This window comes from Euprymna scolopes, chromosome 7 (genome assembly GCF_053919585.1).
Source record: "Euprymna scolopes isolate OS-2025 chromosome 7, ASM5391958v1, whole genome shotgun sequence".
Lineage (NCBI taxonomy): Eukaryota > Metazoa > Mollusca > Cephalopoda > Sepiida > Sepiolidae > Euprymna > Euprymna scolopes.
The window spans coordinates 143,696,973-143,724,404 of NC_136488.1; the positions used below are offsets into that span (position 1 = coordinate 143,696,973).

At 33.3% G+C, this 27,432-nt stretch overlaps 1 protein-coding gene across 1 annotated transcript in view; it reads right to left on the reverse strand.

Annotated features, from left to right (window-relative positions):
- Positions 1 to 1,833: 1,833 nt before the first annotated feature.
- Positions 1,834 to 27,432, reverse strand: part of LOC145280018 (tetratricopeptide repeat protein 27-like) — a 117,980-nt gene continuing 92,381 nt past the window's right edge. The window contains exons 19-24 of the mRNA XM_080131660.1: positions 27,251 to 27,337; positions 24,807 to 24,920; positions 20,820 to 20,894; positions 20,058 to 20,169; positions 12,002 to 12,102; positions 1,834 to 2,043 (exon numbers count right to left, since the gene is read on the reverse strand). Of these exons, the coding sequence (XP_079987786.1) occupies positions 1,927 to 2,043; positions 12,002 to 12,102; positions 20,058 to 20,169; positions 20,820 to 20,894; positions 24,807 to 24,920; positions 27,251 to 27,337 (606 nt within the window). The 3' untranslated portion in view covers positions 1,834 to 1,926. The remainder of the gene's footprint in view (positions 2,044 to 12,001; positions 12,103 to 20,057; positions 20,170 to 20,819; positions 20,895 to 24,806; positions 24,921 to 27,250; positions 27,338 to 27,432) is intronic.

The window sequence follows — 27,432 nt, forward strand, 5'->3', positions numbered from 1 at the left end:
AGGCATGGTACCAATTAGTAGTCCTTTATGTCCAAGTGCCAATATACCTTGTTTGGGGGGTTGGGGTGAAGGGAAACACAAAAATATATATATCACACACACACTAATGGCAAGTAACCTAAACAGCTAGATTTCCATGTCATTCTTGAGGTAAATCATCAGTCTAATTGAAATTAGGAAAAGAAAAAGAAAAGAAACTGTATTTTGTCAATTTACTGCCAAATAATGCAGGATACCAAAAAGAATGAGATTACATAACTTTTTCAGGTGTATCTAACAAAAATTAAACGTAGCGCTTAGCGAGTAGTTTTCCATCAAGATTAACTATCATTTTGCAGTTTAATTTCTGTCCATCAATGAAATTAAACTAATTGACAAAGACAATTTAAATTACAAATTATTTTTATGCGTATACCAAGTGAAAATTATTATCAGTTATTAAGGTTAATAAAATAAGATTTGCATAAAGGATTATTCTTTCCTATTTTTTTATTATCCAATATCAAGTTTTCGCTTAAAAATGAAATTTGTATACATGACTATTGAAGCAAGACAAACATATGTACATTCACCTTTATTTTAGATCAAAAATTGCGTGAAATCTTTTTCAAAAACTCAATTTAAAAAAGAAAATTGATGTTTTTACAATTTGCAGATTACCTATGAATAATTATCTTCCATTTGTGACATGTTTGACGAACTATATTCTTAGTATATTTCTTAGTATTTGACATGATCTCGCCTACACCGAGCCAATAGTGTGTAGGCCTGCTAATGTAGGTATAAATTTTCAAATGGCAAGATTTTTCCTTTGACATTTAAAGAAAATCTGCCATACTAGCAACCAAATTAATGATTAGTCTTTCCTTTTCCAATAGGATTTTTTTTTTCTTTTTTTTAAATAACTTTTATTGTATGTAATAAATATAAAAATAAACATTTTAGCAATAATGATGGAGATGAGCGTTTTGTGTCAAATGGTGATTGGAAGGTTTTGGGAGATATGAAAACAACAGCAAAAAAAAAAAAAAAAAAAAAAAAAAAAAAAACTGCAGCAGAAAGCCATGAAAGTAATTACATAAAAGCGCAAAGTTATTTTTTTTGTATTAAGGGAAAATATTTGGCATAAGAGTTGAAATTGCAATTTCGATTTGAATATAGGTTCACAATTTTAAAATAAAATTACAAACACAAAGCTTTACTTACAGAAGTTGGGAGAGCATGTTTACAGATAAGTTTTTTTTTTTTTTTTTTTTTACAAATTTTTATATATGCGTGTGTAAACTTTCGGTATTTATAAAACAATGCTCAATACACGTGTAGAGCTTAATAGTATAAAAATATACTTATGGCAAGTAAGCTGCAAAGAAACGTTTGCATTTCATTCTTGAGAAAAACCAGGCTAATTGAAATTAACCTGATGATGTCCCCAGGGATTAGAACAGGTTTTTTTGTATAGCTTATTAGAGAGTATATATCTTTTTTATACTACATATAGTTTAAGAGAAACAAACATTTTTATTATGGACAATACTATACAGTGATAATTCAATTAGTCATTGATACCGGTGGTTTTTAAAGATGTAAGAAATCAGGCTCTAGCTTCATTTTTAACCAGACTAATTCTCGTTTTCGTACTGAAGATCAAGTTGTAATGACTTTTTAATCCACCATTTCCTACGCCTTTGAAAGTTCTGGTATTAATATAAACCATTGAATGATCACAACGCAATATAGTAGTACCCATAATTATATGTATACACACGCATATATAAATTGCTTACAATAATTAACATTAGCAAGTATCGAGAGAAATAATAAGGCAACGCTTCATACAGTGATGTACTTATTTAGTGTCTCTGGATTTAATGTAAGGCCTATCAATGGTTTCTGAAAAGAACTAAGAAACCTAGGATTTGGCTTTCGTTACATTTGTGCCAAGGTTAACTTGCTGATGACTACTGCAATAGCAGCTTCGATTTTTTTACAAGTCTCTTGCAATGCTGGATTCAGTTCACATGTTATTGGGTCTGTATGATATTTCTGAAAGAAAGAAAAAAAAAACTCATTAAAAGTTTGTACAGTTTAGGGAGTAATAAAAGAACTTATAAATAAACAATGGGGAGGAATTTGTTTTTAACGCACACAAAGAAATAAAGGTAGGGTTTAAATAAGAGTGACGAATGGTGATAGCAAAAGGACTGAACAATGGAGATTTATACATATATAATTATAAAACTCAAATGATCTTGTAACGAGTGATGTAACCCACTTTCCGGTTTACGACATCGCATTAACCCTTAACAACGTAAACAAACACAAATCGCTTCTTTTGCAGATTTTGACCTGCGCACTGAAATATTAACGTTATTATTTCGAAATTATTATTTAACATGGGAAGAGTGGAGGTGTTTTGCAACTATTCTTTATTACAACTATACTGTCGCTATTTTCTTACAACTAAACAACTTTAACCCATTGACAAACAACAATTGTAGTAAAGCCAAAACTACTACTCTCTATCTGTCCCTTTTCCTTCCTTTTTTATTTTTTGCTTACATTTCTAGATACAAAATAGTTGTGTAAGAACGGTGAATTTGTTGACATATTTACTAATCTGTTTCAATATTAGTTTTATTTTATTCTATTTTATTTATTTAAGTTTTATTTTTTTTGCTTCAGGTTTTATTTATTTATTTTTTTTTTTAGATTTTTAAGTTTCTATAACTTGGTTGAAGGATTCCAATATGGGTTTTTCATTCTTATATATTTTTCATCGGTAGGTTCATATGCATTTTTGCTGCTAAATGACTTTCGTCAGCGTTCGATACATAGGGAAATCATGTTTAATTTTCGATTTTTGAGCGATTATTTGGAAAAAATAGGTAACTTTACACAAATAGGGAGGATTTTTTTTTCATGTTTGAGTGATTCGTCCGTGATTTTTCATTTCAATATACTTTCATAGAAATGTTTCTGTTATGTAAAAAAAAACAAAAAAACAAAAACAAAAAAACTATTTTCTTTACGTCACAAGTGTCACGCTCATACATGAATTCCATAGCTAATATAACATACTGACCCAACAGGTCATGGGTAGTCTAGTATATATATAAAAGCGAAAATGTGTGTGTGTGTGTGTATGTATGTCTGCAAAAGGCTTTTTTCAGGGGAGCGCACAGTCGGCTCACCGTTCTTAAAACTTTTTATATGCTGTCTAGATGATAATGTGTACGACTTAACGGGGGTTATGCGTATTTAATTTGCCCGACTTTTAAACGCTATTTTTTCCAGATTTTTAGATCGCCGCGTGTTTCTTTCGCTATTTCACCGTCATATCAGACGATTGCTTTCATTTGGACAACACTCCTCTAATAAATGGGAGAGCTGCTTTTCCTCCCCAAAGTTGGGTTTTCACCTCATTAAAAACTGTTCCACAGAAATGTTAACTGTTGAATAGCCATTGCTTACGTTGTCGTAAATCTTAACTCCGCGACTTCTATTTGACCTCACTAAGCAGGCACCTGTCAATTCTACTTAAATAAAGTCAAACGTCTTTTACTTACTCTTTCTTGCTGGCCGAATGGTTAACATCTATTTTTTTCTCAACTTCGCCTCAGGGCTTCGGGTTTGATCCTAATTATCTACCAAAACTTTTTTTTTTTTCTTTTTTTTTGGATTTAAGAGCACACACACCTCTAAACACCCGGGCAATGCTGGGTACTCCCGCTAGTATGTATATATATATATAAATAAAAGCGTAAATGTGTGTGTGTATGTCTCGCAAAAATTTTCGACAGGCGATGGATTTTCACGAGTTCGGTATCATACTACGACAAGGACGTCATGTTTGACCAAGAAAACTATTTTTTTGCTAAACACACCTCCAAACACCTGGGCAAGTATTTATGACATTAAGGAGTGGCGATGGCAGAAACAATTGATGACACAAAGCTAAACTTAATGGCAGTCAGAAGTTGGGACTTTATGACTGTCAGAGTTGAGAGTTCAGTTGGACTTTGCAGTTGGAGACAAATTGTGGCTTTGGCTGTTGGATTTTTGATACAGCCAAGAGTAGTTGGTTGCTCAGAGGTCCTCGATGGAGATGGAATGTACATGTGAACCTTAGCTGAAGTCGGCGATTATTGTCACAGTACTATCGTTCTCATCTTGAACGTTATTTTCCCATTTTCATATTAATTTGGGTCTGTACCAATTTGATATTACGTTTCTGAATTTTTGAGATGAGAAAAGTAGTTTTAAGAATCCAAAGACGACGAATAATCAATCCTCATCTCAAGTATTCAATTTCTTTTTACTACATCAAATCCAACGCCTCAATTATGATGGCAGTTGAAAGGAATGGATTTATCCTGGGCCCCCAAAATCAACAGAGCTTAGACCAGTCCTTTAATGATCCAGTCCCTGTTGATTTTGTTGTGGGAATAAAGTTCTGAGCAGTTCTAGGAGGTTCACCCCCCCCTCAGGCTTTGCCTTCTCTTTGCAAAAAGGTTAGTTTATTGCTAATTGCCTTAAGCACCCTCACTGAGAAATGCTGACAGAGCTGCCCAGGCACTTTTTGCAGGTTAGAATGCCCCTCTGGGGACGCTGACTTCTCAATCCCACTTTCTGACTCTGTAAGGGGTATTTATTGCTGTCCCACTGCAAGAACTCCGACACCAAACGTAATCAAAACATTTTCAGATTGCTTTGCTTCAACAGTAAATGTCCAAGTTGTTGCTTATAAACTTAACATATGCAAAATGAATAAATGGATATTGAAAAAAAAAAATAAAAATAAAAAAAATCCAAACAAAATCTGTTCTCTTGTTAAAATAAGGTAATGCCCTCTAGAATCTGGAATAGATGATGCATACAACTGTTAAAAGGGAGATAACTCATTTACACTGCATAGGTTGCAGAATGTTTTTCTTTAAAACTTAATTTGGGTCTGTAACGTAATATCAAATTGGTACAGACCCAAATTATTAACTTTATTAATTCAAATGGGAGTTAATGTTTGCTTCCTCAAAAGCCCCCCCCCCCCCAATATACTTTAACACAAAATATATATTGAAATATATATCTTAGCTCTTGGACCGAGTTACATTTGAAAGAAATCCTTTTTAATCATTCTAAGCTATAATTTATAATTTACTAAACAAAAAATATCTTAGTACTAGCAGGGAGTCTGGCATTGCCTGGTCATAAAATATGCTTATATATTTTAATTCATGAAGATTTCATATTTATTATATAACCAATTCTTTATCAATTTATATATATATATATATATATATATATATATATATATATATCGCGTTGACATACTGGTTCTCGGTAGATCACTGAAGTTAAACAATGTTGAGCCTGGTTAATACCAGACGGGTGACCATTTTGGAATTCTAGGCGCTGTATGTGCTCTCCGCTAATCTCGGCATTTGTTTCCAGTCGTCCTGTACATACACTTAACTTGCCACTGGTATTTAACAATGTCGACTCAGGAGAGGTGTGATCGGAGATTGCGTACCTCCTCCCACAAAAATTTCATGTGCAGGCACCCCTTCGTGGGCATCCATAGGATGTCAAAGACAAGAGGAGCCCTTTTATTTTATTATACCCATTATATAATTGTGTAAATTGTGATTTCAGAAATAAAAGACTTTGGTGCCATCAAGCTTAAATCAAAACAGAAAGCATTTAGTGCTCCAGCCTTAGTTGTTACCATTTGAGATAAAAAAATTAATCGACTAACAAAGGTATATTCGCACATGTGTACAGGAGCACATTAAGTAAACTTATGCTAACCAAGTTCCAATTTTTTTTTTTCGATTGACTCCTTAGCAGCTATTTTTACCAACTAAAACACAGAAGAGAAAAGTTAAAGAAAAGTGAAGCCACTTATAATGTATCATTCAATAAGTAATAAAATAAGTTTTTGACAAAATTTGACTTTCATTAAAGTGTAATTACCTAAGAGACAGATTCCAGGGTTTTTCTAACTATCTGATTCCTTTTGTAGCAAGATTTGTTTTACACCTCAAAATCCGCCTCCAGTTTCTTGTATCACTTTTTCATTATCGACAAATCTTTTTCTTTGGAGCATTCTTTTGAATTATGCAAATAGCTAGTAGACATTAGTAGGCAAATCTAGAGAACAAAGTGGATGCAAAAGCAATTCAAAGTGCAACTTGTATAGCTTTGCCACAAATTTGTGACCTCAAGTACTGTCTTTGTGAAAAACAATTTAATTTTTAGCCATTTTTGTAGATTTTTCTTCAATAATCAACGAGTAAATACCTTTTGCATCTGAAAATTGGTCGCTTGTGCAGAAGTCACTTGGAATCCTGTTCTTATTGACAAATTTTCATGCAAAATGGTGCATACACTTCTGATATTTTTCACTCCCCTCCTATCTAATTCAGCTTCAATTCCCGATTGACCTAAACAAATTTGTAGACTTTTGTTTTCCAAGACAACTACCAAATTTGGGCGACCCGATTGAACATAATTTGTATCTGTACAACAAGGTTTAAAGTCAACATATTACCTCTTAATGATGGAGCAGAATCCGAATAGCACTTATCAAGTTATTGATTTGCTGGACCTATACCTCTTCCCTCCTTCCATTAGAAAGTAATGCTTTATCAATGCAAGGAATTATTTTTTTACAAGGGTTTAAAAAATTACCAATAGCTTAACTTAACAAATTTGGAAACTGATTGGGCTCAAATTTTGATGTGATATTTTAAAGTTAGTACTTTATAAAAATCATGGACTTATTTTTATTAGTAGTACCATTTATATATTAGGCCCAGAAGTTATTGGCCGATGTGCTACAGTTGCCAAGTAAATTTTGAAAGTGATGTTGAAATTTTTAAACTTATTTATAAGTAATTCCTTGTTAGAATTAAAGTCTTTTTTACTAAAATGGATAAGAGTAAATGTTATGAATAGATTGAAACTTGAATGGTGAAAAATTATATAAAATGGGGAATGGAATTAGCAAAATTTGGATTGTTATATAGATTGAACACCAAAAATCAGATCATAAAAGTATTAACATTTTTAGCAGAGAAATATAGTGTGTGTATGTGTATTCAGAAATTAGAAATGGATATATGTAAAATCAGGACTCCAAAATAAGATTGCAAAACTTATTTTTATGCCTGCTTCAATTATTTTGTAGACTAGTGTCTGTAGCTATCGACATGACATTGGCCAGTTAGCAACAGATATCTTATTTCTGGCTGCCAAAACAACTATGGCCAGTTAAAAGGAAAACAGTCAAGGAGGCCAGAAGAAGCGATACAAAAATCTTTTAAAAGCAAACCTGAAGTCAATACAGGTATATGGGAGATCCAGGCTAAGAACAAGCGAACCATGAAGGCAAACCATTGCCAAAGACACAGCTACCTTAGAGGCCAACTAACATGCACACCTCAAGAGAAAGAGGGAGAGAGAAGAACGTCCTCAAGCAAACCCTCTAAATAGAAGTGGCACTACCTGCCCTCACCGTGAAAGGCAATTTTAGGTCAGGATCAGCCTTGTCAGCTATCTCCACACATACCGAACTCAGAACACCATCACTACCACTGAAGAGGGGGAGGGTCACCAAGAGAGAAAGAGCGAGAGAGTTACCCCCCTTTCTTAAAAGGGGTAGCGATTATTCACATTAAATGTTAGCTGTCAACATGAAGACTCCGGTTTCTCTCCTTTCACACCCAAGATCACGAATAAGCAGAAGTGGTATGTTTGTCCCTTGTCCCACTTATTGATTGTAACAACTTTCCTGTAGCTCTACTTAATGTCAACTTAGATCTACATTAATACACTAGTAAATAAAAAGCAGTAAAAACTGAACATTTTTGTATATTACTCAACTATTAGGTTGGTGCAAAAATGTTTTTTTGATGTTAAACTAATATATATATATATATATATAAATATAATGTTCTCTATATAAATAAAATTAACTCATTTTTTCCCATTTGATTTTGACCTTAATAGGATTAAAACTCGAGACATTTCATGCAAATGTAATATGCACAAACTGCAGCACATTATCCGAGGTGTACTATAGGCCTACCACCTCTACACTTGCTCGATAATCTTACATTCCTATATTTTTTCTGGTGAGAGTTCACTGCCAAAACCTGTAAGAATCAATGGAAGTTGCAAAATCTTTTCTATCTAATTCCTCCTTTCCCTGCTCTCCATTTACACTGCCGCTTCATCGTTCACGAGGGATTAATACGAACGCACACCGATTACGGGTTTTGTAGTTGCATACAAAAACTGAAATGCTTACTATTGCAGGAAACGTGCCACGCATAATTATACATTGCTTATTTACAATTTATTTCAAAACATTACACTGGGGGGGGGGGAAAGGATTCTCTCCTTTTCTTGGTGATTCCTTTTCTTTTCCCTTTTTTTTCATTACCATATAATATATCATTTCCTTTAGTTTCGTTTGATGTTTTCTTTTTCTGTTTACCCGATTACAGAGTTAAAGATTAATTTTACGGTTACCGCATTACAAAATGTAAGATGTCAAATTTTCACTTAAAGCGATTACGCACATATCAATCTCGATTAGTAACAAATCGTTTTACGTGTGCTTTAAAAAAAAAAAAAAAAAAGTCACCGACTCGGCTAGAGAAATACTACATTTACAAATGTAAACAATGCATTTCTATATGCATCTCTAAAAACCTCAGTTCCGGTTTACTGCATTACGTATGCTTTCGTTTCGTTTTTTTTCATGTTCCCATTTTTCAGATTTCATTGCGATTGTAAACATCGTTACGATATAACTCAAAGAAAAATGAATTTCACTGACGTTTTCTTTAGCACAAACAAGATGTTTTCTTTTTTGTAATATTTATTTCAATATCTTAGTTGACTTTACTATTTTGCATGTAGTACAATGGGGAAAGGAGTGGCTGGTTACTTTTAATGCATCTAAAACCAAGTTTCTCTCTTTACATCATCAACATTCTGATCCACATCTGGCATCAATTGAAATGAATGGCTCTCGTCTTCAGGAGGCCTCAAGTTTTGACAAGCTTCTGGGCTTGACCATTACTCAAGATCTTAAATGGAACACCTACATCAAATCTGTTGCCATGGCCACTGGAAAAATGGTGGAGATATCTCACTGCTGATGCAATTCTCTATCTATATAAGAGCCAGGTACGTCCAAGGATGGAATACTGTTGCCACATCTGGGCAGGAGCTGCTAGAAAGGACTTGGCCTGCCTTGATAGAGTTCAAAATAGACTTCGTAGCCTCGTAGGAGATGTCCTTTTCGCTTCCTTGCAACCTCTATCTCACAGAAGAGATGTTGCGAGTTTGTCTCTGATGTATCGTTATTTTCATGGAAAGTGTTTGACTGAGCTTTAATCTATGGTCCCCCCTCGCAAAACTTTCACAAGAAACACTCGTCTAGCTGTAAACACTATCAATAATTCCCCCCACTCTTTATCTGTGCCTAAACCTAAACGTAGATTCCATGAACAAAGCTTTTTTATTAGAACTGCACGCCTGTGGAATTGTCTTCCGTTTTCCTGCTTTCCGACTGACTACAATATGGTTGTCTTCAAGTCTAACGTAAATAAGTTCTTGATGAGCCGTTCCATATAAGTTATCAAATTTAACAAATTTTCATTACTAATGATTATTATATTGTCCAATTTCTACTGTACACTCTTTAACCCTTATCCTTGAGTGGCCTCTTGGCCTTGATAATGAGTTGATACCTATGAAAAAAAAAAAAAAAAAAGAAAAAAGAAAAAGAAAAAGTCCAATGTGAACAAGTTCTAATTGAATCGTCCCCCTAAGTAATCAAAGTTTTAAAATTCCCACTGTTTACTATGCTAAAATCACAATGACTAATGTATACCTATTAACCCTTATCCTCGAGTGGCCTCTGGGCCTTGATAAGTGGTGACACCCTTGTAAAAAAAAAAAAAAAAAAAAAAAAAAAAAAACTAATTATCTTGGAATTATACCAAGAAAACTAATATTTATCTTGAAATGAATTTTTATATTGGATTTATTTAACTTCCAAAATTAACTGAATTAGTAAGCTCGCCGTGCAAAAAATTTCTCACGTGTACAAACACTTTCTCCTCTTTTGTCCTTATTCTTCAAATTCCTATTTCAGTCAGCTAAATTAATTAGTGTGAAAATGTACATTATAACATTACGGCAAAAATCATCGTTCACGTTCCACATGTCAACTTCTATAGGTTTCTGGGTATGCTCACACAGTTACGGGTTGTCTATTCCAAAAGCCTTTCTTAACATGGGGAGGTTTGGGGTGTCTATTCCGAGACCCGTTTAATGGGAAATATTTTGATTTAATTAATGAGAATGGGACAGTTTTCCATGGAACATTTTTGGTTATTAAAAACAGACAATCACATGACATTCACCAGGGTTTCAACTGGGCAAGCGCCATTTGAAATCTTTAACAAAACCAATACATTTATTGTATAAAAATTTATCAAAATATAATTTGACAAACATTTAGTGAAAAATTTGCGTAAAAATTTTTTACTTTTAATACAACAATTTCGTAATGAAAGCAACATTGGATTTTTATTTTTTTTTCGTACAAATAAATATTTGGAAATGTTTTTTTGGAATTAAAGCAACTTTGAAATAAAATTAAATGAAATGTCAACAACAAATAAAATTAAAGGATTGTTTCTTTCTTTTTATAACGGGGAAGTGGCTTGTTTTTTTATTTATTTATTTTTTGTTTTAACTGCAATCATTCTCCACTTAATATTTTTGGTTATTTATTTCAGGCTTCGGCCATAACTTTTTATTTTCACGTGTACAAGCACTTTTTTCCCTTTGGGGAAATTCAGTTTTGTCCTTAATCTTTCAATTCCTATTTCAGTCACCTAATTACTTAGGTTGACAGGAGTTTAGGTTTTTTTTTGTTTTTTTCGAACAAATAAATAATTGGAAATGTTATTTTGAATTAAAGAAACTTTGAAAGGTCAACAACAAATTAATTTAAATGATTGTTTTTTCCTTTTTTTTTTTTAACAGGGAAGTGGGTTGTTTTTGTATTTATCTTTTGTTTTATCGGCAATCATTCTACAGTTTAAATTTTGCGTTATTTATTTCATGCTTTGCCCATAGTCTAACCAGGATTTGCACAGAAGGTGCATGAAATAAAATGGCGTCTCCAATTTCGGCAATAAAGTCTAGAAGCACCATTATTCTTTGGATTATATTGGTTTGGGGGGGGCACAATTTAAAAAAAAAAATAAATAAAACGAAGTGAAATTTAAGTTTCCCTTCCATTTTTACAACAACCGAACAAATAAGGGGGATTGATTTACTAAGATTTTTATTAGAAGCTGAGCACTTATTAAAATTATTTCATTGTTAAATTTTTGCATTTTGGTTACATTTGTTAGTTTGCAATTGCTGATAGCCCACTTCAAAAATTGAACACAAGACGAAATTAAAAAGAATGGTACTCATGCAGAATCTGACCCCCCCCCCCCTATTCCATTTCACCAAGCGTTGTTTAAATGTTGAAACACTAAAATCAACATTGTATTTTTTTTTTTCATAATTCATGATGGGAGTATTTTTTCTGTTTATTTTCTTGACATCTGTTGACAAAAAATTTGTACATTCTCTTGAAGAAAAAAAAAAAAAAAAAAAAAAAAAAAAAAACTTTCCCCTAACAATTTATGGTAAAAAAGAATCTTTGAGGAAAAAGAAAAATTGCAGAAATTATTAAAAGTAAATAAATACAAAATGCAATTTTTCTTGAGGAATGTGTTCCATTTTAACAAACTGAACCACAGCAACGCGTGGCCGGGTACAGCTAGTGTGTGTGTGTGTGTATATATATATATATATATATATAAAATACAACATTTTTGCACCAACCTAATATATCATTTTGATTTGCATCTTAAAAATGGAGTTTATCAATAATCATTAATGAAACTTTAATATTTACCTTAAGTGCAGTTAAAAATCCCCGAAGCATAAACTTAGCAGAAGATAAAGTCTGGACAGAAATAGTTGAATGGGTTGCCATCTCACTGAACTTCAAATGGGCTATAAAAAAAATTTAAAGAGCAAATAGCTTTAAATGGAAACAAATACATTTATCAGTCAGGGGGCTAAACACCCCAGGTAATTTTCTAATAAAAAAAAAAAAAAAATATAATTTTTCAGTTCTTGTTTTAAGTTCAATTTTTATTGCAAACTCAAATAAAATCAGCGTTTTCTTCTGTATGTTAGCATATATACAAGTGAGCGAATTTGTTTAATGGCATTTCAATCTGGGTCAAATGTATTTTAGGTTATGGATTTTAAAAGCTTTTATTTCACTTGTTATATTTTGTTGAGATTAGCAGGTTTTAGTAAATTTATTTCTTCTGACCTGGTGTCTCTAAAAAGGTTCTTTAAGTTATCCATCAATATTTGGCGTGTGTTTGAATTTGTCACATTTTGTAAGAACATGTTCGACTGTAAGGGGAATTTTACATGTTCGACATTTCAGGGCAGAAGTTTTCTCCTTTTATGTGTTGTGTGCCCGATTCGGATTCTACTCTGTACTGCATCCCATCTTTCATCAATGATTTTGTAGCTTCAGATTTGATTTCATGATAAACCAAATATATGAATGAAAATGTTAAGTTTTGAGACATTGTGTTGAACACAGATGGCGGCGTAGTTCAGATCAGTAACCAAGATGGCGACCAAGAATCAAATGTGGTCCATCGCGTAGGTAACCTCTTAAGTTCTGAGATATTATGTTGAACAAAGATGGCGGCGTAGTTCAGATCAGTAACCAAGATGACGGCGAAGAATTAAATGCGGTCCGTGACGTAGCAAATGGCGAACTGATTGAATCCAAAATTCGACGATTTTTATAATAATTTTGCAACATTTTGATTGGTTGTTTAGCACAGCCGTTGGTTATAAAAATGATTGGCGAATCCATTCATCTCATACCCCCCATCACAAGTCAAAAACATTTTACAGAAAATCAACGCGTTTCTTTGCCACAAAATACAACAGTTTATTCTTTTCGAGCAAACTTTAGCACATGCAAATGCATGAACATTAAAATTCTTGGATAGGATTTTTTCCTCTGGTGCGTTATGAGTTCGAGCCTGCTTATTTTTTTTTTTTTTTTTGCGCTCGCAATTTTCCTTTTTTTTTTTGCTCAAGCAACACCTTTACACACACCTCCACTTTCTTTTCTGCCTTAGTGTCATGGGTTCGAGCCTGCCTTCCTACTACAACTTTTTTTTTTTGGTCAACACACCTCCAAACACTCGGGCACCCAGGCTAGTAACATAATATACAGTATGAGAAGTGGAAAATTGGAAATTAATTTCAGAGTAACTTCCCTTCTTTTCACTATACTTCTTCACAAATAACGAGATTTATAGAAATACATTATTTATAGGCCATATCCTGTTCTTTTGACAATATCTGTAATATTGTAAACCCTTTCATTCTTGCTGAAAAACAAAATTTTTGAAGTCTAGATTTGTTATTTAAAGAGACTTGTAGATTCAGAGCATAGTCCTTTTATGAAAGTCAACAAGCTTTGTCTTTGCAGTTAAAACCAGTTATTACTGGGGCTATGACAACAGAATATTCTTATTATTTTGACTCTTTAGTATATATCCGACAGTTAATGTTTTGTTTTGTTTGTTTTGTTTTACGGCATATCAACCACTTTGGGGTCATTTAATGCCGAAAGGTTCGTTATGTTGTGTTAAATATTGGTTTGTTCTTCTTAAGGTTTTTTTTTTTTTTGGGGGGGGGGGGTCTTTCCTTATATTTTTGAGTATATTTTAGTTTCTTTCAGAAAATTGATAATTTTTTGGGGATCAATCTTGTTTAATATTGTTTTCAGATTTTTTTCTTGGTAATACTTTGTTCGGATTTGTTCAAGGTCAATGCAGTTTGTCAGTATATGGTGTATTGTGTAGGGTTCTTGACACGTTATACAGTTTGGTGTCTCCTCCCCTTTTAGTAGATGTGAGTGGGTGATGTGAGTGTGACCTATTCGCAGTCTGGTCATTACTACCTCTTCCTTTCTTGTTAACTTTTTGGTGTCTCTCGTTCCAATATTTGGTGTTATTTGGAATAGTTTGTTTTTGGTGCATGAGCTCCAGTTTTCTTGCCATTTTCTCTTCAAAAATGTGTTTATTTTAGTCTTTAGGTCTGTATAGGGGATTTTTCCACTTATGTGGTTTTGTTGCAGAGTTTCCTTTGCTGCCTTATCTGCTTGTTCATTCATGTATATGCCGATATGGCTTGGTATCCAGCAAAAGATAATGTTTTTTTTCATGGTTATGGCATCTATTTTGTTTAGCAATTTTGTAATAAGTGGGTTTGTCATTTTTTTTTCTTTTAGAGATATGAGTATTGAAAGTGAGTCAGTAAATATGATATATTTTTGATGGTCATCATTGGTTATTATATTCAGTGCCAAATCTATGGCTGTTGCTTCTGCGCTGAAAATAGAAGATTCGTTTGGGAGCCTTTTCTTTAGTTTTATTTTTTTGTGGATGGCTGCGCATCCTACTTTATCTCCATCTTTTGATCCGTCAGTGTAAATTTGTGTATATTCTTTGTATGTATTCTGGATGATAAGTAGTTCTTCATGGAAGGTTGATGGGTGGGTTTTCGTTTTGGGATATTTATTTAATTTTAATATTATGTGTGGTTGTTTGATCATCCAGGGTGGAGTTTTTGATTTGTTATATTTATGTATTTTTGTAATGTCCATTTGGGCTTCTGTGAGAAGGTTTTTTATCCGGAGGCTGTAGGGCTTGATATCTTCTTTCTTGTTGAAGAGATGTGTGTATTGTGGGTGAAGGGTACATTGATATGCAGGATTTGTTGGACTTGATACCAGCTTTAGGTAATATTGTAGCGCTAACTTCTGTCGTCTTAGAATCAGTGGAGGCTCGTGGGCCTCTATATAGAGGCTTTCTACTGGAGAGGTTCTAAATGCTCCCAAGGCTAATCTTAATCCTTGATGGTGGATTGTATTTAGTTCTTTTATGTAGGACTTCCTTGCTGCTCCATAGATGAAGCATCCATAGTCCATTTTAGATCTGATTAGAGTTTGGTATAATTTTAATAATGTGACTTTGTCTGCACCCCAATCGGTGTGTGCTAGGACTTTGATCAATTGCATTGTCTTTTGGCATTTTGCTTTTAAATATTTTATATGCGGTATAAAGTTCAATTTTTTATCAAATATAATACCTAAATATTTATGTTGGTCGGTAAGTGGGATGTTCTTGTTATCCAGTTTCAGGTTGGGGTCGTGGTGGAATTTTCGTAATTTGCAAAAGTGGATGCATTTAGTTTTTTCCTCTGAGAATGTAAATCCATTTTCTATGGCCCATTTGTTTATTTTATTCAGACAGAGTTGTAGTTTGCGTTCGGCTGTTTGTATATATTTAGATTGGTAGTATATAAGTAGGTCGTCCACGTATAGGGCATTTTCAATTCCTGGGTCTATGTTTTTTATGATATTGTTTATTTTAATGTTGAAGAGGGTGACAGACAGGATACTGCCTTGGGGGACCCCCATTTCTTGATCTTTTTGGACTGAATAAGTGTTGTCCATCCGTACTTGGAAGTTTCTATTTGTTAAGAAATTTCTGATAATTTCTGGCATTCTACCCCTAAGTCCTAGTTCATACAGGTCTTTTTGGATTCCGTATTTCCAAGCGGTGTCATACGCCTTTTGCATGTCAAAAAAAATTGCTATTAGATGTTCTTTTTTTGCAAATGCTTCTCTTATGCGTGTTTCCAGTTTTATTAAGTGATCGGTGGGGCTTCTATTTTTCCTGAAACCCGACTGGCTTTCTGTAATTAGATTTTTGCTTTCCAAGTACCAATTTAATCTTTCGTTAATCATTCTTTCAAAAGTTTTGCACAAACAACTAGTTAGTGCAATGGGTCGGTAGTTTGTTGGGTTTGTATGGTCTTTTTTTGGTTTGGGTATTGGGATTACTGTTGCCTGCTTCCAGTTTTTTGGAATGTTGTTAGTTATCCATATCTCATTGTAAATTTGTAATAAGTAGTCCAGTGATGGTTTTGGTAGTTTTTTGAGGAATTGATAATGGATCTCGTCGGGGCCGACTGCTGTATCGGGAGATTTGTTTATTGCCTCCTCTAGTTCTGCACTGTTGAATAATTGATTGTAGTTTTCTTCATTTTTTGATTTGAAGTTTATTTTTATTTTTTCTTCATTTTTCTTTATAGCTTGGAATTTTTTATTTTGGTTTTTTGATGATGAGTTCATTGAGAATTGTTCTGCTAATTTATTTGCGATATTTTGTTTGTCGGTAATCTTTGTGTTGTCGCATATAAGGTGTTTAATAGGGTTCTTTGTATTTTTTCCTGCTATTTTTCTGACCATCTCCCATACTTTTTTGGGTTTTGTGTTTTGATTAATTTTTGTTACATAATCTTTCCACGAGTTCCGTTTTGATTCTTTGATAGTTTTCCGTGCTTTGGCTTTGCTGTTTTTATAGGTGTCCAAATTTTCTTTCGTTGGACTGTTTTTAAATTTCCTTAGGTTTGCACGTCTGGCTCTTATAGCTTCTTTGCATTCTTTATTGTACCAGGGTTTGTTATATTTTGTAGTAGTGGAACTTTTTGGTATGTTCTCCTCGGCTATTGTGAGTAGGGTGTTGCTGAAATATGTGATGTGTTCTAAGTCAGGATTCGCTTCAGGTATTAATCTGTATTGACATGTATTTTGGAAATTTTCCCAATTTGCCTTTTGTAAATTCCAGCGGGGTGTTTTGTCTTCTGGCTTGGGATTCTCGTTTTCTATTATGATTGGGAAGTGGTCACTTCCGCATGCATCCTTATGTGTTCTCCAGCTATAATCCATGTATATAGTTGGGTCACATAGTGTTATATCGATTGCTGATAGGGTTCCCGTTGGTGGGTGCATATATGTATTCTCTTTGTTGTTGAGTAGGCATAGATCGTTTTGGTTAATTATTTTTTCTATGGTTTGGCCTCTTTTGTTGTTTTTTTTACTGCCCCACCATATATTATGACTATTGAAGTCTCCCAACAGTAGAAAAGGTTTAGGTAGTTGTTTGATTATATTGTTTAATTCAGTTTCGTTTATTGTTTCATTTGGTGGTATATAGAGTGAGCATAGGGTTATTGTTTTGTGTAGTGTTGCAGTTATTGCAACAGCTTGCATATTTGTTTTTAAGTTCACTTTGCTGTGTGGAATGTTTTCGTTTATCAGTATTGATGATCCACCGGTGGCTTTGCATGATAATTTGTTTATGTGGTTGTATATTGAGTAGTGTTTTATGTTAATTTTGTCATTTTCTTTTAAGTGTGTTTCCTGTAGGCAAATTATTGCAGGACATAAGGATTTGATAAGTATTTGCATTTCTTCGATATTAATTTTTAATCCTCTTATGTTCCACTGTAGGATTTTGTTAGTCATGGTTTATATTTTCTTTTGGTTTTGGACTGTTGGTGTTTATGTCTACGTCCATAGTTTCGATGTTAGTTTGGGTGTTTCTTTTGGAAGTGGATGGTCTGTTTCTTGTTTCTGGTGAGAGGCTTTTTTTGGGTTTTGGTCTGGGACTTTTAGATTTACTTTGTCTTGACTGTCTTTTTTGGCTATCAGTTTCAACTAGTTCAAATTTATTTTCATTTTCAATTAATACTAATTCTGTTTTTTGTTTGTCATTTTGTTTTTTGGGGGTAGTTTTTTTGTTGTTCTGTTCTATTTCCATTTTTTCTGTTGTTGTGTGTTTATTTTTAACATCTGTTTTTGTCCTTGTTTGTGACTTGGATCTTTCACGTTTTGATAATTGAGGAGGTTTCATTTCTTTAGGGATTGATTCCTCAATATTGATGGAAGTTTTTCTGATTTCCTTTGTTTCGTTTTCTTTTATACTGGGTTGTTCGTTTCTGACTTTTATTTGGCTGTTGGAGTTTATTTTCAGTTCTGATAAAAAAGATTTTAATTCTTCAAGTATGTTCTTTAGTTCTTTTGCTAGGTTTGCAATTTCTGGAGCAAGGTTTAGTTCATTGTAGTTGTACATTTTGTTTGCTTGTTGGGTTATTGTGGCATATGAGTTTTTGGTGCGATTTGTGACTTCTTTGCGGGCTTCTTGGAAGGTTATATTTTTTTGATATTTGATTGTTATTATTTCCTTCTCTTGATTATATATTTTGCACTGTTTTGAGTGAGAGTGGTGCTCTTCTTGACAGTTTGTGCATTTGGTTTTATTTGGACAGTCTTCTTCATCGTGGTCTGGGTTTTTTTCACTGCAGTTTCCACATGTGAAGAATCTTAGACATTGGTCTTTATTATGTCCAAACTTTTGGCAGTTGTAGCATTGTAAAGGTTTTGGGATGTATTGTTCTATTTTCGTTCTTTCATAACCTATATTGATGGTCTCTGGTATTTGAGGATAATTGAATGTTAATATATAAGTGTTTGTATATATTACCTCTCCTTTTTTTTTTAAATGTGATTCTTTTTACATCTGTGACCCCTTGGTTTTTTAGTTCTGTTTTGATTTCTTCTGTTGTGCAGACGGAGATTTCCTGGTTTTTTATGACTCCTTTGGAGTAGTTTAGTGTTTGGTGTGGATAAGCTTTGATGTTTGTTTCATGCAATTTTTGTAGTTGAAGTAGAGTTTTGGCCTGTTTTTTATTTAGTACTTCTACCAATATGGTACCATTCCTTAATTTTTTGACATTTTTAGGTGTTATTTTGCTTGATATTACCTTTTGGATAATGAAGGGTGACATTTTAGTTAACGGTATATTAGACGTTGCTTCTAGCACGATGAATCTTGGAAAGTTTGTATCTTCATTGTCGCTGTCAGAGTCAATTTCTGTGTGTGGTCTCTTGGATTTTTTGGTATTCATAATAATTTTTGAAAAATTCATCAGCCATGCTCCCCACCCTCCTCGGAGCCCCTTATGGGGAAGAACTATGAGGGGGTAAATCCCATTCGCCTCGGTTCTCCAGGGCTACATGGCTGGTATACTCAAACATGGGGAGGTTTCCAAGCATTCACAATATATGGTTATGCCCACCCAAGTATGGGATTTCCCTGTATTTTTATTATTCCTGATGGTTACCTTTTTCCCAGCTTGATTGACCCTTCAGCCATCGCTTATTAATTCAGTTTATTGTTTATGTTGAGTGTTAGTGTGTTTTTGTTTGGATTGTCTGAATTAGTGCTTGTCATGACCAACCGATTGATTGGATCGGGCCTATCCAACCTCCCGTCTAGCCTAGTAAGGGCCAAAGTGGTGTGTTGTAGTATCATGTTATTATTTCCTAGGCATGTTCCACTCAACCACCAGGATCCCGTTCTTAATGCATTACGGGTTGCCACCAACGGTCAACTGGTGGTCCCATTGAAGGATTTTTACCCTCTGCAGGGGGGCAGTTGGTATGTTCTATCGCCCTACCAACTAGGCAAAAAAAAAAAAAAAAAAAAAAAAAAAAAAAAAAAAAAAAAGGTGAGGAGGTGAAGGAAAAAGAAAACGAGGGAGGGGAGGGGGAGGAGAATGTTGTTTTTGTTTTTGTTTTCGCAGAACATGACTAAGTTTTGCAAAAGGGAATAAAAAAACAAAGACATCTATGTAGGTGCGTTTCATCTCAGGAAGTCAGTAGACAGCCTGATCTGGTAGCACCAGCCGACAGTTAATCAACCGAGAACCACATCACTCGATATAAAAGCATAGAAAACAACAGATACACACTCGAGTCAAAACAATGGAAAGAATATGCTGTTGTCCTAGCCTAGTTATTACATTTGGTTTTAAATAAGATTCGACAAGCCAAATCTAGCGTGTCAGATCGAAGATGCCCTTCTATATATTTTTAACTCCTCGACAGCCAGGTTTTCATTTTCTAACTTGAATGTGAATATTTAAAGCCAAATGATTTAAAGGCAAATATAATTTAGTAGAATGAATATGCCCAAGTGAAAACCAATTATAATTTTAATTCAAATACATACCATCAGTCAATTCTATAGCTTTCTTGCCATTTTCAAGACATTTATCAACATCTTTTTCCCATGCTTCCTGTTGAATAGCACACTTATAGGATTTCTGTAGGAACAACACAACCTGAATAAAGATTGAGAATGCCAATAAAAATTCTGAGCGAAATAATGGAAAAAAATAGGGAAATTATAGCATTTATAGTTTGAGTAAAATATTTTAATGTTTTGGAATTTTTAAAATGAGGACTGATAATTTATTATTTGAACTGCTATTCTCATCTTGTTATTCTCTTCAGATGATATAACCTTCAACCTCCTTAAGGTACATTATCGAACTCTAGAATTTTTATAGCATTTTGAACAGAACCTTTTTATCTTTGATTACAGCAATCAAATTTATACAGTTTAATTTTAGGTAAAAAAAAAAAAAAATTTTTAAATTGATCAGTTAAGTGTTAATTATGTTATTCTTTGTTATTGCCTGTAGCAAAGATTGAACCTTCAACCTCCAGAAGACTCATTTAGAACAGATTGTTAATGCCTTTAACCATTATGCCAGGGTTCCATGTGAATCTCTGACTCAAATGTTAAAGGCATGGATTAAATCATGGATTTAATTCATATTCCAAATAGGTTCCCAAGTTTGAGATAAAATTCCCAAGTTCAATATTGTGCACTTACATTAGGCGAAACATAAAAATGACAACCAAGATGAAAATAGTCTAATCAATCCTCATCTGATAAATTTTTAAAAAGTTATAATTCTGCTTTTACCTTTTCAGAATCATAATCCGGTTGCGAACACGTTAGATCGGCATACAACTTCCACAACTTCTCGTTTGACGTAATCTAAAATATAAGAAAAATAAATTATACGAAACAAGCCGAGCAGGCAAAAAAAAAAAAAAAAACAAAAAAAAAAACAAAAAAAAAAAACACCATGACATTTTGTGCAAAATTTCAAAAAATCCAAGGTGTGGTTATTGAGAAAAGTGCAAACAATACTTTGCTAGGGCATAAAAATATCTGAAAGGTTATTTTATTAAATTTACAAAAATATCTTTCATTTTCATTTTTATGTGTGATCAGTAGGCCTGGGACAACAGCATATTCTTTTCATTGTTTTGACTCTAGTGTGTATCCGTTCATATCTTACATACTTTTATATAGAGTGATGGCGTTCTCAGTTGATTAACTATGTCGGATATATGTTGCGTAGCAGGGGACTCCTATTAAGGAGAGACAGGGATTCATATTGAAGGAGATATGACGTGGGATTCATATTAGGACGATACATATAACGGATATAACAATAGTGATGAAAGGGAGAGAAGGCATTTATTCACATTACAGTTCTGGGATGCTTGGGACTTCATAGATACTGAATGGAGATATATACAAGTTCTTAACACAGAGGAGGGAAGATACATAATCTTGTAAGCGTTACACAATGTTCATTACAAAATGATTAACACGTTACCTTTTGAGTGTTGAAAGATGACACATGACGACAGTTTTACAAAAACACAATGATAATTCTTTATTTATTGGACCGGTCGAATGATGATGTCAGGAATTCAAATTTGGATCTTCTACCCTTCGCTTCCAAAGGGTCAGCTGACCACTGACTGCCAACTGACTGACTCCCAACTCTTCTGCTGACTAACTAATTCTTAGCTCCTATATCGAGAATGCCCCTTCGCTATGACGTCAGAAGTGTGTTTTCCAAACGTGACCAATTCACGTGGCTATGCACACGTTTTTGACAACAAAAGAGCTCTCAACATATGACTCTAACCTATTTTTTAACAATATATTTTTAATTTGTATTGTTCATTCTTTTTGGCTGACCTTTTCAACATTCCGATTCCAAACAGAATGAACAATCAATTCTTTTTACGATATAAACAATATCTAATTATTTCTAATAGAATTTATCAAGAGACTAAATTCTAATATTTCAATTCTGAACCTTGCTTTCGAGTCTCGGATTATCCTAATCTCATTTTCACTTATCTAATGTTCTTATTTACATGGAAAGGAGACAGCCCTTTTCCTGTAACATATATACTCGAAAGTCAAAACAATGATAATATGCATTTGCCATAGCCCTAGTGATCAGCCATTATATTTTTGTGCTCATTAAATGGGAGAGACGCTAGCATATCCAAAAATAAGACCCTATTCTTGGTTATGTTAGCAAATCTTTCCTATCAATTTGCACAAAAATAACCGTCCCATGACAGGTAAAATTAATTTCCCCTGAACACAACAGATTTGTATGTTCCCTATAAGGATTAAAAAGATGTTTAGAATAGTTCCAGTTTTGATTAAAATTCAGTATGATTGACTAGAAAATGTCAAAAATTTCAAAGACTTGGAAAAAATTAAATAAAAATAATAAAAAAAATAAAAATTGGAATTCAAGGTATCATGCTTAATTTGTGTCTAACGACTGTATCAAATTCAATAGAAGTGAATCCTATACATACAAACATACCTAATAAGATATGGTTTTCAAACGGTAAACATTAATATTCTTTAATATTAAGTTTATCACCTCAGATATGCACAGCTTCAGAAAACATTAATATTTATCCACACCCAAAACCCCTAAAATCTATATACCGGATATGATTTTTTCATAATCCTAATCAATTTTCGTTTGGGTTTTGTACCCCTCTCTTCTGTTTCCTATTCCCACCCTCTGTTAAATAATGTGATGGAGGGAGATGAACGTGTTGCCGCCCGCTCACTGTAAGGAGAGGGCGACATTGTGTTTTCCAGTTAACTTTTTGAATTCGGAACCTCGTGTTTGACATGTGACAACCAATGTCACAATGGAATGTGCTCACCTTCACTCTTGGATATGTAAAAACTATGGTTCAGAGATTTAATAAACTAAGTTGTATTTGAGAATTTTTTTTTTTTTTTTTTTTTTTTTTTTTTACATTTTTTTTTTCAGCCTAATCAAATAGAAACCCTTCAAATTAAAAATGGACTGGTAGGTCATCAACCTGCCACTGTCATCAGATGAGAATAGAATCTCATTGAAGCATGGGACACAATTGATTAATGAGTAACCCAAATACAACATCTACTCTTAACGGGATTTTGATCTCATAATTACATGGTGTTAATTGCACATTACGATCCTTTTCTTTTTGTCTTGTAAAAAAGATCTCTAAAATGATTATACATGGGTGCATATTTACCACATTTTTCAGTAATATCAAAAGTATTGCTTTTTTATATAAATATTGTATCAGTTAAAATCTAGTTGTTGCAACCCCACAAAGAGGATTTCTTATAGTTTTATCATTAGACATAAGGTTTTTTTTTTGTAAGTACATAGTTAATATGCCAAAGTTTGAACTGACAATCAGTTTATAATGGTTTGAGTCAGAGTAGTGACTCTTGGATAAGAAAATGCAGAGACCTTGGGGTGGATAACCCAAAAAGCTTTGATGCAAACCACCTGGGACAATTCAATTTGAATTAAATCATGCCCACGTCCAAGACAACTAAGCTTAGAAACTGAGATTGCAGACTGCCAGAAAATGTCAGGCTTTTGACCAAGAGAAAATAAAATAAAACTGATATCCTTGCTGTCAAAAATCTTGTGGAACAATATACTTTAATTATTTTCAATCATTTGTGTTTATTCTAATAAAACACAAATGATTGAAAAATTTGCTTATTGTTTTATACACACCTAACATGTCACATTTCCACTCAAAAATCAAAATTTCTGAAAAGGAAATCTTTACCAAACTAACGCATTTCATCCATAAATAGAAAAATAAAAGGCTTTCATTCAATCTCATTTTGGTACCTGCATGGAGAATTTACAGTGAAGCAAAGATGGTTGCGATCTCTAGCAACATTTCTCCTGAAGTTTCATTGTTTGACTTCAGTCTCAAGAAATCCAAGACAACTGAAAACAAAGTCAGAACAAGCTGAGCATGCAGGGTCCTCGTCCATAAGTGAAAAATTTGCTTTCACTATGACTAATGTTTGTGCAAAGTTTTTTTTTTTTTTTTTTTTTTTTTTTTTTTTTTTTTTTAAATCCAAGGTGTGGTTGAGAAAAGTGCAAACAAATGAATGAACAATTTGGGAGCAATTTTACCTCTATAATGCCTATAATGGAGGGGCAACAAGAGTTATCCAGGAAAATCCGTTCTGGCAAAAATTTACTTTTACCATGACTAAAGTTTGTGCAATTTAAAAATCTGAGGTGAGGTTGAGAAGAGCATGAACAGGAGTGAATTACTAGGTCCAATCCCTTCTTTGTCGGGAGACCAATAAACAGAAGAAGACTGGTGATATTTTAGAGTTCCTCCTTTCTCTAGATTAGTCGCTTCTGATGACGATCAAATCATGGGAAGATCATTTCAAGACAGTCCCAATGAGAAGTCTTCAGTTCATCCTGGAAGAAATTACATCTGCTATACATCATTAAAATTTTTAACCTGCCATGACGCACAGACATCTCAAGGATCGCTTCATGATAAACTTGGTGCAATTTCTGACATTTTTGGAATCTATTTACTTGCCTCCTCACAAGGACAGACTTAGACAATGTTGGTTTTTCATGCCCCCCCCCCCCAATAAACAACAAAACAAGAGCACTGAATTAGGACAAAAATAAAAATTGCTTCCGTGTATGACAGAAAAGATGAAGTGTAACATCAGAACATACATTTTGGAGTCTATAGGAAACTGATACTTTAGAGATTTTGCATAAATACACACACTCACTTTGGAAGTTATTCGACCAAAAAGTTCAAGAGCCCGAGGTAATAAATCTGAAGCTGGGTTGTTGCTTGCATCTGGGAGGTTTTCTTTGATAGCATGTACTAAAATGGTCAAAATCTGGAAGAAAAAAAGTTCAATTAAAAATAAATGCTAATAAAAAATTAGCAATAGAAACTGATCAGACGTCATGAACACCTTGTTCTAAAATATTTGTGAAGCACTTTAAACTTTGCCAAAATTCAAGTCCAACAATTCAATTTGACTACAAAGATTTTGTATATATTCAAAATAAAACTAAATCGTTAAAAATAAAAGTTGATGATCCACATCTCATATTAATCAGGTTCAACATTGCTTAACATGATACATGGTAGCAGGGGAAGGCTTACTTTTTCATGAACACCTGGTCCTACAATAGGATTTATGAAAGCACTATAGGTCTATATGCAGTTAAGTAACAAACCATATTCTATATCTGTGTGGTGTTTTATCGTAGAACGGAAGACAGACCAAAACCTCTTTACTAGGCTTTACCGAACTAATTTCACAGCCAATAATAAACGTAAGAGCAGGTAGCAGCCGTAAACGCAGGAACTGTTAGTAACGAAATGTTGAAGAAAAAAAAAACTCAGCCCTTTTAAAAAGGAAAAGGAACGAGTGCAAAATCACGTGCCATAGAAACTTTTACTTTAACGGAAATATAACAATCTGTTAAGGGATAAATTTCAGTGTGCTAAATATGATTCTAGCTTGAATTGCTAACCTTAATTGGTGTGCTTTTCATAATTGTTAATTCTAATTGGAAGACATCTAAAGATGGGTATAAAATCAACTTTATAACATTTTACAACATTGGTGCTTACGATCATGTGTAGTTATGAGAATGAGAAAAATATGTCATGAATAAAGAAATAGATGAAAATAAAAAAAAACAGAATTATGAGTAGAGCTAGGACAACAGCATATTCTTTTCATTGTTTTGACTCTAGCGTGTATCTGTTGATATCTTATATATAGAGAGTGATGTGGTTCTCGGTTAATTAAGTGTCGGATATATACTCGAGAGTCAAAACAATGATAATATTCTGTTGTCACAGCCCTAGTTATGAGTCAATAGCTTTGCCCAACAATATATACTGACGGGTAAATTTAGTGTCATTACATATAAACCATTTATTAATACTTTATGCATAATATCCCCAAATTTTAAACAATTTTCTCCCTTTAGTTTTGAAGCGGCTGTAATAGAAGATAAAACCTGGCCCTTTAAATAATGCTATATTCTTGTTAGTTTTGTATTGCTTCAGTTCAGAAGACTTGATGGGAAAATTTAGTCTGATTAAATATAAGATCCTTCTAATAATTTCACAATATCCCCATAATTTAAAACTTTTGTTTTCTACCTTTAGCTTTAAAACTGAAATCTGTAAGAATAGTTTTAATTACAGAAGTTTAAACATGGTGCCTTAAGCATTAATGTATCCTTGTGGGGCTAAAAAAAAAAAAAAAAAGCTTCTGCCTTCTCTTCTGAAACATCCCAATTATATCTTGAATAACTAAGTTTTTAGAAATCATGACTTCTAACAATTTCCATTTATTTTCACCAGCTATTAAAATAGTCTTTAATAATAATAAAAAAAATCTCTTGAACAGCCCCCCCCCCCCAAAAAAAAACATTATCTGAGGAGTTGTTTAGTGTTTGTACATCATTCAATGAAACGTGCAAGACAAAATAAAATATGAAAGAAAAATATAAATATATATTTGGCTTTGGATATATAAACGTTTGAATTTTAAGGCTTAATCTGAAAGTGTTGTAAAAAGTTGAAATTTAAGGAATCTTGCTTAATTCGCATCTAACCATTATCTAATGAGATTCAATGAGAATCCGAGATATTTTAATTTTTAAATAGGAGGTTGTAGCTATATGCTACCAAAATCCCTTAAAATACTCCAAAGAAACTGACAGACCAGCATCAAAATTTTTAAACCTCCATGACATACAAAAGTTTCAAGCATTGCTTCATGTCAAACTTGATAATTTCTGACAAATATTAAATCTTCATGAAGAGGCAAGTAAATAGTGACTCAAAATATTTGTCAGAAATTGCACCAAGTTTGATGTGAAGCAATCCTTGTAATGTTAGCATGTTTAACAATCATCAAAATTAAAAAAAATTTGAAAGTGGAGGGCTAAGGGAAATCCGATATGTGGACAAGCATACAGTAGTCACATGTAAGCATCTTATTCCATTGACTATTTCTACCACCCACTACACATTTCTCATTATCAAAAATTCTGTGTTTTTTTAAAGCCATTTTGTAATCTAATACCTGAACAAGAGATTTACACATTAATTTTTCGTACACACACACACACAATGTATTTACTGGTAACAGCTGTGTAAAGGATGATTATATAACTTTTCATCTGCACATTTTCTTACCTCTACATCCAACCATTTATCTCTAAGGTCCATCAATTTGTGATAAGCTCTAATCACTTCACTGAATTCACCACAATCAATACCAATCTAAAAAAATAAAATAAAAAAATAAGCAATTATTTTGTCAAAGCAGATTCATCTGTTTGCTAGCACAACCTCTTAGTTTATTATAGCCAAAATTT